Raw genomic sequence first — 12,484 nt, 5'->3', positions numbered from 1 at the left:
CATGTTAATCAACGTTTAACTTGTTAGATGGGACAAAAACATGAGAATTGGAGATTATTGGATTATAGGAGAGAGAGAGAGAGGATAGAAAATGTTATATTAAAGTGTGAGAGGTTTGATTGAATGGCAATTCTGTTGGTTTTGGTGGTTTGTATTGTTTTTATATGAACAGTTGGTCGGAACTTGAAATTCATCTTTTTCTTCATCTCTCTCTCTCTCTTATTTTATTAGTTTGGATAAACCACATGCTTTTTTCAGTTTGTGTCGGATTCTACATACAATACAATATACTATGTTTGGGTTTTCAAAACGACGGCGTTCACTGATATGTAATAGTTGGAGAATATTTATACTTTTTTTTTTTTTGTCCTTCCAAATATCTAAATTTAGTTATTTACTTTCAGTAAAATTAGCTATATTTATCAAATTTAATTAAAATAATAATAATAATTTTAATTTTAATTTTTTTTATTAGGAGTACATGTTTCAAAATATAAAAAAGAAAATAGAATAAATTTCAAATTCTTAATTAATTATTTTTTTTCCTTTGTAAATTTTAATTTAGAGCTATAATTGTAATTGCCAACAAGGATAATTTGTTTGTTTTAGTGAAGCCCAATCGCAGTCAACCGCGTGTCCCCACAAGTTGATCCCATTCATTCCTTCTCATCACCAAGTTTAATTACCTCGTTGACTTACTCGCTAGATTGTGCTCGTATTCCTCACGCGCCTCCTCTTGTTTTATTCAAGATTATAATTGAACTTACATTCAAGTCATGATCAACCACTTTTCGTTTTTGTTTCTTTTTTTTTATTTTTTTTATTTTAGTTCAATAAATGGTGAGATTAGATTTCTATAGTTTGCGACCTAAATTTCTATAAAATTTTCGTTGAGGTATACATTTCAGTTGATTGAGTTTAGATAATGTTTATTTTATGTTCTTATGTTCTTTCTTAACCTCAATTTTTGTGAACTGGTTTGCCCATAGGTTAGATCAGGTAGAATCTGACACATTTTTCCATTGAGCGAAAGGTACGAAATAAATCATATTGATTTTTCGATCAAAAGTACTATGTGAAGTTTTTGTTTTTTTTCCTTTCTCTATCCTTATCCCTATAATATTTGAATCAATAGAGAACCTTTTTTTTTGTACTTGTATAAATCGATATTATTACATTCATTAATAAAATAGATTATGAAAAATACGGATACATCAAGATGTCTGGAAATATACCTTCTAACTAAACTATATATATTTTTTACTCTATTTATAGATGAGTAAAATACACAAGTAAAGATAAAGAAGATACATATATAAATATGTAAAGGATGGATATAGATATGTAAAAGAAAAGAATTCTATTTTGTTTCCTCTTCTTTTTTATTTGTTCATACTCTGTCTCCTCACGTTCAATTAATACTTTATACATATTTAAATTAGGATTTAACTTCAAAATATATCGAGCAAAATATTTATTTTTGTTATCTAGCCTTTTTTATTAATTAAGCAAAATTTTGTGCTATTATATACATATTTATGTTGCATAGGCCAATTTAATATTAACTAAATAGTTTGGTTTCTTATTAAATATGCATATTTACAAATGTATATATATATATATATATATATATGAGAACTAAAATATTTGAACTCTATAAATCAATCAAAACTAGAAAACTCAATAATCCAAAAATCAAATTAGAATTAAACTCAATAATAATATAAGGGTCTCCTATGATCATTTTGATAATTGATAACGCTTTTATTGACTTTTAATTAATCAAAATTCATAGGTTTGTATATTAATATTAAACCAACTTTGAATTTAAGTTAAAAGGTATAAATAAGTAATATTGTCTAAGATCTCATACCATGATTTTTCATATTGGTGGTAAGAAAAGTTTGAAAAATGAGGAGTTGTGAAAAATGTGTTGATTATTTGAAAATATTAATGGAAGAGGCAATCATTATAATGTCTTTTTCTTTTCATAATAATTATTAACTAAAGAACCGACCACATGGCCCGTGATTAACACGCTAACTTTTGGCGAGTGGCTATGTTAATTCTGTGTTTTATATATATATATAAAGAATTTCCTAATTATTATTCTTAATTTTGATGCTCCATTTGAATCCCATCCTTTAATTTCTTTCCCATTTAACATTTAAAATTTTAAGATTCTTTACACAAATTTTTAATCTCTCAACTTTCGTCTTCTTCTTCTTCTTCTTCTTCTTCGTTATCACCAACTTTTCAAAAGCCTTTTCTTTTCGATTTTGATCTTAAAAGGTCTCTTTTAATTCACATTTTTAAAAGGAAAAACAAAAATTTTAAAGTTGTTTTTCGATTGGTTGCTTACATGTGCGCTGTCTTCCTCCTCTTCCATAATAATAATATATATTTGAACTTGTTTCCTTTTTTGATTTCTTCGTCTTCTTCCTTTTCGCCATTAATGAGGCGCTAAAGCTTTCGTGTTTTTCTGTGTATATATAGCCATGTGAGTTCATCATCGGAGAGTTTTTGGGCGATTCCTCTGTTTTTTCCCTCACAAATAGGTAATGGGGTTTCTTTTCTTTCATTTTTCTTCGGGATTTTGATTCCAAGAAAGGGTTTCTTGAGGCTTTTTTGGAGGGTAAACAGAAGATGGAATTCGGTTTAATTTGATTGGGCTTGTTCGTGATACGTTTTTCAGAAGTGGGGATTGGAATGGGATTCAATCGAAGCACAGAAGAACAAAACAAAAACAGAGCTTGATTTGTTCTAACAAAAAAGTGATAATCTTTGACGAAATATGAGATTTTCCGATCTGGGTTCTTCAGAAAAGGAAGAAAAGAGGCTAATTTGGTGATTGGAATTGGGGGAAAGAAGTTTATCGTCGATTCTGATGTTGGAAACTGCCAGAACTCCGCCGCGGGCGGCGGAGAAAAGCTTGCCAAGGAAGAAGATGACGAAGCAATTGACCGGAAAAAGGGATGACACCCCATTGCATACCGCTGCGAGAGCTGGAAATCTAATGGCGGCGATGGATCTTCTGACGAAAGCCGACGAGATTGAATTGAGGGAATTATTGGCAAAGCAAAATCATTCCGGCGAGACGGCTTTATACGTCGCCGCCGAGTACGGTTACGTGGATATGGTAAGAGAAATGTTGAAATATTACGATCTGGCCGACGCTGAGATCAAAGCAAGAAATGGGTTTGATGCTTTTCACATTGCAACAAAACAGGGCTATTTGGGTATGTTTTATTTCTCATCAAATTTCATCAATTTTCTTTGTTTGATCGAAATCGGAAAGATCAAATCAGTTCCCAATTGTTTGTTTTTTTGCAGAGATTTTGAGAGTTCTAATGGAGGTTCATCCGGAATTGGCGATGACCGTCGACATATCGAACACGACCGCGCTGCACACGGCTGCAGCACAAGGCCACACAGAGATTGTGAATTTTCTGCTGGAAGCCGGCAGCGGATTGGCGACCATTGCTAGAAGCAATGGCAAAACTCCTCTGCATTCTGCAGCTAGAAATGGACATGTGGACGTCGTTAAAGCTCTCATCACGACGGAGCCGATCATCGCGACAAGGACCGATAAGAAGGGGCAGACCGCGCTGCAAATGGCGGTGAAAGGGCAGAACCTTGAGGTGGTTGAGGAGCTGATCAAGGCGGATCCGCGGTCTATGATTATGGTTGAGAATAAAGGCAATACTGCCCTGCATATAGCTGCAAGGAAGGGCAGAACTGAGGTAATGATTCAAAGTTCATATGTGTATGACAAGTTAGAAAGCTTTCGTGACATTACTTTCGGTGTACAATGTGCAGATTGTTAAAATGCTTCTCAAGCACAATGAAACGAACACGAAGGCAATAAACCGGTCGGGAGAGACTGCCCTTGACACGGCGGAGAACACCGGGAACTCCGATATAGCTCTGATTCTAAAAGAGCATGGTGTGCAGAATGCCAAAGCAATCAAGCCAGTAGTGACAAATCCAGCAAGGGAATTGAAGCAAACCGTAAGTGACATAAAGCATGAAGTTCATCACCAACTCGAACACACTCGACAAACCCGAAGACGAGTCCAAGGCATCGAAAAACGCCTAAACAAAATGCATTCGGAAGGCCTCAACAATGCCATAAATTCCACAACCGTGGTTGCTGTCCTTATAGCCACAGTGGCATTTGCAGCCATATTTACAGTCCCCGGTCAGTATGTGGACGATCCTGACGACATACCGCCAGGCTTCTCGCTCGGTGAAGCGAACATCGCGTCGAGAGCTCCTTTTATAATATTTTTCATCTTTGATTCAATAGCCCTGTTCTTATCTCTAGCAGTTGTGGTAGTTCAAACATCAGTTGTGGTTATTGAAAGCCAAGCCAAGAAGCAGATGATGGCTATTATAAACAAGCTAATGTGGCTAGCCTGTGTACTAATATCAGTGGCGTTCTTGGCGCTGTCGTTCGTGGTCGTCGGAGAGCGAGAGAGGTGGCTGGCGATCGGAGTGACGCTGATCGGAACCACCATAATGGCCACCACATTGGGGACAATGTGCTATTGGGTGGTTAAACATAGAATTGAAGCATCAAATCTGAGGAGCATAAGGAGGTCTTCAATGGGGAACAGATCCAAATCCTGTTCCCGCTCTGTCATGTCTGATACTGAGATTCTTAACAATGAGTTCAAGAACATGTATGCAATATGAAAATAAATTGTTGTATACTTTTTTTTTTTTTTTTTTTTAAGGCGATGATTGCACCATTTTCACCATTTTCGATCATGAACCCTAAGAAAAAATGCTCTGCTATTATATAATGATAAAAGGTAAAACATTATTATTAAATCAAGAAAAAAATAAATGATAGTAAAACATTATTAAACCAGTTGATATATGATGTAAGATTAATGCATATGGGTGATGAATATGGGCACCTGACAGTGATATCATAGGCTGCCATGGCTGCTCCTGCCTCCTGCTTCCTGCTCTGCCTTTATGTGTTATTAACTTAAACGAGGCTCAAAGCTCGATCATCTGCTGCATGTGTAGTGAACCCTAAACCGGTCAACGATGTTAGACTATATGTCGAAAATGTAACATTATCTCAAACACATTCAAGCTGCCAGTGATAAAACCACATCTTGAGACACATTTAAAAGGGACATTCACGAGGCAGGGTGGAGAAAGTAAAAGTCTTCTCCGTCCACATCCATGTCTCCGACGACTCCAATTTGTGTCTGATTGATCCTCAACTTGCACAATAACAAATTTAGTTCTGGAAAGTTTTAAATTATTTTATAATTCATAAATCTATTAGATGTAAAATCGAAAACTTTCAAAAAAATTTAAATTTGTTACAAATCTACCACTTGTACAGATAAATATTTAAATGTGTTTTAAAAAATGACTTATAAAGTTGTTTCTATTCACATAGAAACATAAAAATCTGCATTTACAAGTCATCAAATATATAGATTTTAAAAATAGTTCTAAAAACAAAAAGAATAAAAATAAAAAACAGTTTCAAAACAAGGTAGAAGAATGGACTTACATTGATTGGCAGGTGGTTGTTCAAACGAGCAACAGCAGGGTCCTACTTCATTGGAATTAAGGAGCATCAGTTCTAGAAATGCTATGCTGGACTCATTTTTAAAATCAATATAGAAATTATGTGACAGCTCCTTCATAAGATAAACGATGTTCAAGCTAAGCTAGTGTATCTTGTAAAACACAGCAGAGAAGAAACCCAATAAATCGGCTTATTACAATTACAAGGGCCTACATGATCAATTACGCTTACCAAATTACAAACTATTAATTCTACAAATAGAACTAAGGCTTACATATCAAGAATCCACGAATTACCTTTACATTTTTTTATTAAAAACAAAAATTAATGTTGTGGTAGAGCTGGTCTCTTTTCTACCATCTCGTAGTGAAGAACAAAATTATCCTGAAGCCAATGGACGCAACATGAGCACAATGGGAATACAGGGCAGCAGTGGTATAGGTCGTTTCAATGAAAAGTATTGACAAAGTACAAACCTTGCGGACGGTTTCAAATGTTTGGGGGTCGAAACAGAGGTACGATCCTCTCTCGTAAGTGTTCGTCTTCACAAGTGGTTCCATGTTAGAGACCCGAATGAACCAGAAACGTTGTTCTTTGTGATAAAACCAGCCTCTATTATAACTATACAAAAAAAGGTTGGTCCAAGCTTAAGTTACGCCCATAAATTACTTACGGTCAAAATAACAAACTGCAGAGTCAATAATAAGACTTACAGTTCATTTGACGCATACAACTGAGCTTCATCTTTTGGCATGCTGCAGGACAAGACAGAGCAGAATTATATAAGAGAAGTTAAAAAAAAGGAGAAAAAGAGCATTGAAGTATTTATATACCGTACCTAAAAAATATATAAAAAAGTGTCTCAAGAGTAAATTTTGAGAAGTATCCCTGCTGCAGTTAACAAAAAAATTATTAGTTGAGAAGAACCTGTTGAAAGTTTCACATAGACTAGGAGGAGGATGTAAAAGGTAAAGAACCTTACATGGAGCGTAGGTGGTGGTTTAATAAGATAACACTGAGGTACATTGAAATCTGGATCACCCTTAGCAGGCTCATCAGACCAAGGGGAGCCAAAAGTCTTGTGAAGGTTATCTGATGAATTCAAATTTAATCCTAACGTGGTCAAATCAATCCCGAGCGCAAGGGATGCAAGATCAGGATCACTCAACCTTATTACACTTAACAAACCAAGTAAACCGAATGGATCAGGAGAAGATTGAGCTGACTGCATAGATTTCAAGCCCTGATCTCTAAATGACTGGCTAACACCAGACAAAGGTTGCAATCGGAACTGAGATTGACCGTGATGCTGCTGATATTGCTGGATAAGTTGGTCATAACCCATTCCAGAACCCGAACTAGGAGAGCTCAGAGGTCTTAAACCAATACCAGGAGGCCCAATAGACTGAAGAAAAACAAAGGCATGTTGATGTTGAAAAACTTCATTGGAAAAGAGATTTAAGACATAGGCTATAATTGATCTACAAAACATTTACACCCGTTCAATTCATATAATACATGGGAATGATTGGCTTTCAAGTTAATAAAGACACCAAGAATAAAAATATATTGGTCAATTCCTGATGCCTGCAAAGTGAAAACTTCGATGCAGGGGGGGGGGGGGGGGGGGGGGGGGGGGGAATCTTCATTTACAGTGATAAAAATGCACACCTGCTGGTGATAGGATGCAGCATGTGAAGATGGGAACATATCAGAACCATGTAAATGAAGATCCTGATTGTTTGCAGGCGAAAAGGAGACCGTGCTGTTACTAACTGCAGGAGAATGCTGTTGCTGCTGCTGGGGTCGATGTGAATATGTGCTCCCCAAGTTAAATCCAGCAGACCTTCCAATCTGAAGACCAAAACAGAAATGTTAACAATGATCACTAGCCCGCCCATGACCATATGAGATAGTCAGCAGAGAAGAGAGCAAAAGAGTGCCTACAGAGAACTGCTGAGACTGCATCATAGGCATAGAATTTTCATGTTGGTCTGTCTGATGAATATCCATCCCATAATCAGCATTGCCACCTGCACAAGATCTAGAACTATAATCAATAAAAGAAAGTGTTTTAAATCCAAAGTACGCAAAAGGTTAGTGTATGTTATATGATGAGTTGAATTGATAATTCAAGCTGAAAAAAGAAAAACAAGTCAGAAGTCACCAAGTAGCACCTGAGCTTAATAATTGCAATTGCCTACTTGAATAATGAATTTGAAATTCTATTTAATCTTTTCAGCTATAACTACCATGGTCAGCTAGGATATTTACAAGCGATAGTTTTCCAAAGTTACTGTACTTATTCTTGAAAAAAATTAGAGGAAAAAACCGAAGCTATGTCTTATGAGTTACATGAATGCATCCGACTGGAAACAAAGAAGGGATTTGCACCTTTAAATCTAGGTAACGCTGGAAAGTCTTCATTCTGAATGCTGAACTCATGGTTTTGTTGGGCAATAGGACTAAGACCTTGTTTTCTAAGCGAACCTGAAATGTTTCCATGACATTTCTAATGGTCAAAATTGGTGCAGAGAAAAAATTAGAAGTAAATAATTAATAATAATAATAAACTAAATTTTATTTATTAAAAAATTAAAAATCAACGATGACAAGTAACAATGGTCAAAATTGGTGCAGAGATATACAATAATAACAATAATAATAACTGAAATTATTTATTAAAAAAATTCATCAATGTCTAGTTACTAACTTAATTGTCCTTGAGAACCTCCTGCAGAACTTGGACGACTACTCAACTGAGGGAAATCGTTGATATCAAAAGGAGAATTGTCATTAGAGATCACATCATTCAACATCCCCAGAGAGTTCAGACTATTCACACTCTGCACGTGGTTTTGGGAAAGGGGACCTCCAGCACTAGGATAAGAATTACCCAACATAGAAATGACCTGTTGAGATCCTGAAGCAAGAAATGTCATCTACGTCAAAATAGCAACGAACACTTGTATACAAGGTAGCACATACATACATACATACACATACATATATATATATACACACATATATACATATATAAATACAAGCATAGTAATGAATGCATTTCCATTATTTGGTCAGTATAGCATAAGAACTAAAATATTAATCAGACTAAAGTAAACAAGCACAACTATATCATAAATAACATATACATCATACATAAATTTTGTAGCATTTTGTGCATATTTCTGCAAATTGCACTTCTATTTTGTAACCATTGGCTGAGCAGGGGTATCTCCCTTGTTTTTTGTTGCTTGGCAGTTCAATAAAGTTCTCTAGTTTCTTATGTAAAATTTTAAATATTGATAATAATAATAACACATAAATAAGAACATAGAATAAAATAGAATTAGAAAACAAAGTAAAATGAGTAAATAGCTTCCACATGTCGCACATCACTCTAACAAACAAAACAAAATGATTCATTTCCAATATGCTCCTTTTATTTTAGAGAAGAAGTAGTACAAAAGGGAGGATATAATATTACTACAAATAATTACAAAAGCATTCATACAGAAATTCAAGGGATTATACCTTGTGGAAGGGCACCACTCATTAAACGGTTTTGTCCTTGTACAGATAAACTTCCAGATCCATTATTTGCACCAAGGTTAAGACGAGAAGCAAGACCAGGTAATGACAATCCCCCGCCAGTAGTTATACTTCTTCCTATGTTGCCTCCACTTACCATATTTCCCATTGAACTAGTGAGCCGAGGACCTACATTTCCCAAAATTGGAGATCCACCCAACCCTGGAACAGCATTTCGATTACCAATACCGGCAGAACTGGACAGAATCCCAGGAATAGAACCACCAACTGCATTTGTGCTGCTACTAAATCCAGGATTTCCTACAACACTCATACCTCCTCTATTTGCAACTCCTGAGTGCCCGTGAGAGCTGCTGTGAGACAACTAAAGAAGAAAAGAAAACAGTAAAAATGGAGTGAAAGCACATAAACAATTACAAGAGTTTGTAAATAAATAAAAAAAGGTAAAGCTATGAACTAAAAAAAGTCCAATATCAAGTCATAGTTAAATATAAACTTCATGCTCAAAAAGTCCAATATCAAGTCAAATCATAAACACTACGATCCGATATCCTATTCGCTATGTAACTCTCAAACATTCCTTCATCGACAAAGCTATTAACTGGTCAATTTCTTTTATAACAATAATTGTCTAGTCTTCCAAAATTAATCATAAAAGAGTGATTGTATTTGCTAGGCAGAGTGATCATATAGAAAAAACTTCATAAACGGCTAATTCTTGTTGAGCACCATAAACTTGACTCAAAAAAACTTCAGAGAAAACTCATGCTCAGGATCTCAATTAATAAGGATGACATTGAATTATGAATAAATAGCCTGCACTTGGAAAAATACCTGAGAGAGAGCAACAGGAAGGTTGTTTGATGCAAAACGCCCACTGGAAAGTGTACCAGTAGGTTGCTGCACCCCACCAGATGGAACATTATTGATTGTTGAATTTCTTGAAGTTAGTGCACCTGACATGTTCTGAATATTGAAGCTTCCATGAATGTTATGCAACCCTTGAATGGTTCCTGAAAATTGAGACCTCTAAGTTTCATAAATTTGAAAGAAAACTAACTAAAGAGACTCCAGGAATATGCACCCACCAGAGTGATGAAAAACAGGGGAAGCTGCACCAGACTGACTAGAAAATGAGGTAGCAAAAGATCGCCCAGCACCATCTGGGATATTTGAAGCCGATCCATTAAGAGATGACTGCAAATAACAAAAGCTTTGGCAATAAGTAAACCATGTTTTCATGAGCAATTTTAAACTTGACACACAATTTTACAGTAGAATTATAATGCATCAACATAAAACGTGAGGATGATAAATCATTTACTACAAGGAATGAGAGCAGCACATAAAACAGACTAGTACGTCAAAACAAGCTAACACATCAAACGCACGTGCTTATGTGGCTGATAGTTATAAACATAAGATTAAATCAACCAAGATCAGTCGGAAATCTAATAAGAATTAGGAATTCAATTAAAATGGAATCTCGACAATAAAAAGAATGACATTTGTATCCAACAAGAAAATATTGAACCACCTTTTTTAGATGAAACCAAACTTTCATTGAAAAAGAATGAAAAAATACAAGGGCATACAAAAAGAGAGCCCAACAAAGAAGGATACTATGAAAATCTTGAACCAATTACAATGAAAATCCTACATGAAGTTTAAATTAATTTTTTTTTTTTTTTTTTAAAAAAACAAAAAAAAAAAAAAAATGGAAAAACAACACACACACGCACACCCCAAGATTTGGAATTTCTCCTACAAGGTTCCCAATCTATACGTGAGGGTCAATGAGTATTGCACAGAACCAGATAAGAAATGAAAGCATTTGTAATTTTTTTATCTGCAACTCAACTCCATACACGTCCCAATGCAATCATAGACAAATAGATACATAGATAGCTGACAATACATTAAGTAAACCCGACATGGCATGAGGTAGGCGTAAAAAGAATTAGGCAAATTTCATTCCTTCGTCAAAAACAACTGCTGTTCCAGTCTTTGGGGAGCCAGAAGATAGAGAAGCTGTTTGAAAATAAAAGTATATTTAAGAGTTAGCTCAGAAGTAAGGTAAAAACACCAAAAATAAACCCAATGCGGCTGCAGGGCCTATAATAGGTAAACCAAGGAGTACGGATATGTTCCAGACATATTACCATTCCCTTGTAGACTCAAAAGGACAATTACAAGTCCAAGGCCGCTTTTAGAACTGAGTATCTTTTTGTCATCTCACATTCAATTTCAGTCACTGGAGTACAGGCAGCTTCTAAAACTGTCTAGCGAGAGAAGTGGAATCGAAATGAAAAGTATTAGAACCAAACCTCCATAAGAAACCCATAGGTTTAACCTGAATGAAGGCCTGTTGAACTACTAAAAGTAACATGAGACTGACTCGAAGCCATAGGATGTGTATCAGTAGCTCTACAAGAATTGCAAGCCTGAAGCGGCCTGCGACATGGATGATCTTGAGAATTTTCCATAAACAAATTTATAAGTTAATAGTAGCATATTCAGGAGCTCCAAGAGAACTACGGGGAGTTCTAGATATAGATATATCAAAAAAAAAAAAAAAAAAAAATTAAACCAAGAAATGCAGCAGTGTTTCTGCACTGATTCTTCTAGCCCAAAAGCAGTTTCAACACTACTTCGGACTAAAGAATCCTTCAGAGTAGAACAAGAAACAACACGAACTTTTGAAGAATGTGGTGGAACCCTAGAATGGATGGAAATTGATAGATGAACAGAATAAATGAAGAACGGTGAGGACGAAGAAGAAGGGATATGGAAGATATGAGAATGAGAGAAGATCGGAGATCGAATTCATGACAAATGGAAAGGAATTGGTTTGTATCAAAGAAATCAGAGATGAAAAAGTACCTGAAGAATGATCGGAGAGATGTGTGGTTGAGTATCAAAGATTGTGTTCGTGTGCCCTAAATCCAATGGAAGAGAGAGGGAAAGAGAATCACAGAGAAAGTCCGAAACTTTACCCACCAAAACAGTTTCCCTCTCTTTTTATTTGTTCTGTGATAATAACGTTAGATTCTCATAAATCTCCAAATTACTACAATTAATTTTAAATTAATTCTCTTTAAAAAATTATAATACTAATTAGACTTTCTTCCTTTTTTTAATTCAATTAAAAAAATAGAATTTTAATTTTTTTCACTCTTAAATATTATTAAACGAAATAAATATGTTAAAATTTTGATTTTGATTTTAAAAAATTGAATTATGTTAAAATTATTAATTTAAATCATATTTATTTGTTGTATTTTTTTAATTATCAAGAAAGAAATAAATTGACAATTCTATACTTTAGAATGAGAATGATTAAAAAATTAAATATTTTTAATTAAAGTTAAT

The 12,484-nt window shown here is 34.9% G+C and overlaps 2 protein-coding genes and 1 non-coding gene across 18 annotated transcripts; 2 read left to right on the top strand and 1 right to left on the bottom strand.

Annotated features, from left to right (window-relative positions):
* The first annotated feature begins 2,224 nt into the window (after positions 1 to 2,224).
* LOC111794428 (ankyrin repeat-containing protein At5g02620) lies at positions 2,225 to 4,723 on the top strand. The gene is made up of 3 exons (XM_023676441.2): positions 2,225 to 3,239; positions 3,334 to 3,743; positions 3,820 to 4,723. Exons 1-3 carry the CDS (start codon positions 2,888 to 2,890, stop codon positions 4,696 to 4,698), a joined length of 1,641 nt encoding a protein of 546 aa, XP_023532209.2. The 5' UTR covers positions 2,225 to 2,887; the 3' UTR covers positions 4,699 to 4,723.
* On the bottom strand, positions 4,000 to 12,136 carry LOC111794417 (putative NOT transcription complex subunit VIP2). Of its 16 annotated transcripts, none has more exons than XR_015421257.1 (17): positions 11,275 to 11,582; positions 11,031 to 11,143; positions 10,201 to 10,309; positions 9,947 to 10,125; positions 9,095 to 9,476; positions 8,274 to 8,483; positions 7,955 to 8,050; positions 7,508 to 7,593; positions 7,232 to 7,414; positions 6,543 to 6,965; positions 6,399 to 6,451; positions 6,274 to 6,315; positions 6,037 to 6,181; positions 5,857 to 5,944; positions 5,543 to 5,584; positions 4,926 to 5,266; positions 4,000 to 4,648 (listed from the first exon to the last, which is right to left on the bottom strand). XR_015421257.1 is itself a non-coding variant. In XM_087124385.1 (16 exons), exons 4-16 carry the CDS (start codon positions 11,046 to 11,048, stop codon positions 5,885 to 5,887), a joined length of 1,986 nt encoding a protein of 661 aa, XP_086980511.1. In that variant the 5' UTR covers positions 11,049 to 11,143; positions 11,275 to 11,390; positions 11,466 to 11,566; positions 11,996 to 12,123; the 3' UTR covers positions 5,730 to 5,884. The 16 variants fall into 16 exon arrangements, 11 of the variants coding, with proteins under 11 accessions (XP_086980511.1, XP_086980509.1, XP_086980508.1 ...); XR_015421259.1 differs by having other exon boundaries at positions 4,000 to 4,654; positions 4,926 to 5,046; XR_015421258.1 differs by having other exon boundaries at positions 4,926 to 5,046.
* LOC111796298 (small nucleolar RNA snoR35) lies at positions 10,201 to 10,281 on the top strand. The gene has a single exon (XR_002815343.1). It is a non-coding gene; the product is annotated as a small nucleolar RNA snoR35 (small nucleolar RNA).
* Positions 12,137 to 12,484: the final 348 nt, after the last annotated feature.

This window comes from Cucurbita pepo, chromosome 5 (genome assembly GCF_057944985.1).
Source record: "Cucurbita pepo subsp. pepo isolate OVF chromosome 5, ASM5794498v1, whole genome shotgun sequence".
Classification (NCBI taxonomy): Eukaryota; Viridiplantae; Streptophyta; class Magnoliopsida; order Cucurbitales; family Cucurbitaceae; genus Cucurbita; species Cucurbita pepo.
Note: the sequence above shows the minus strand (reverse complement) of the source record. Positions and strands in the feature narration are given on the sequence as shown.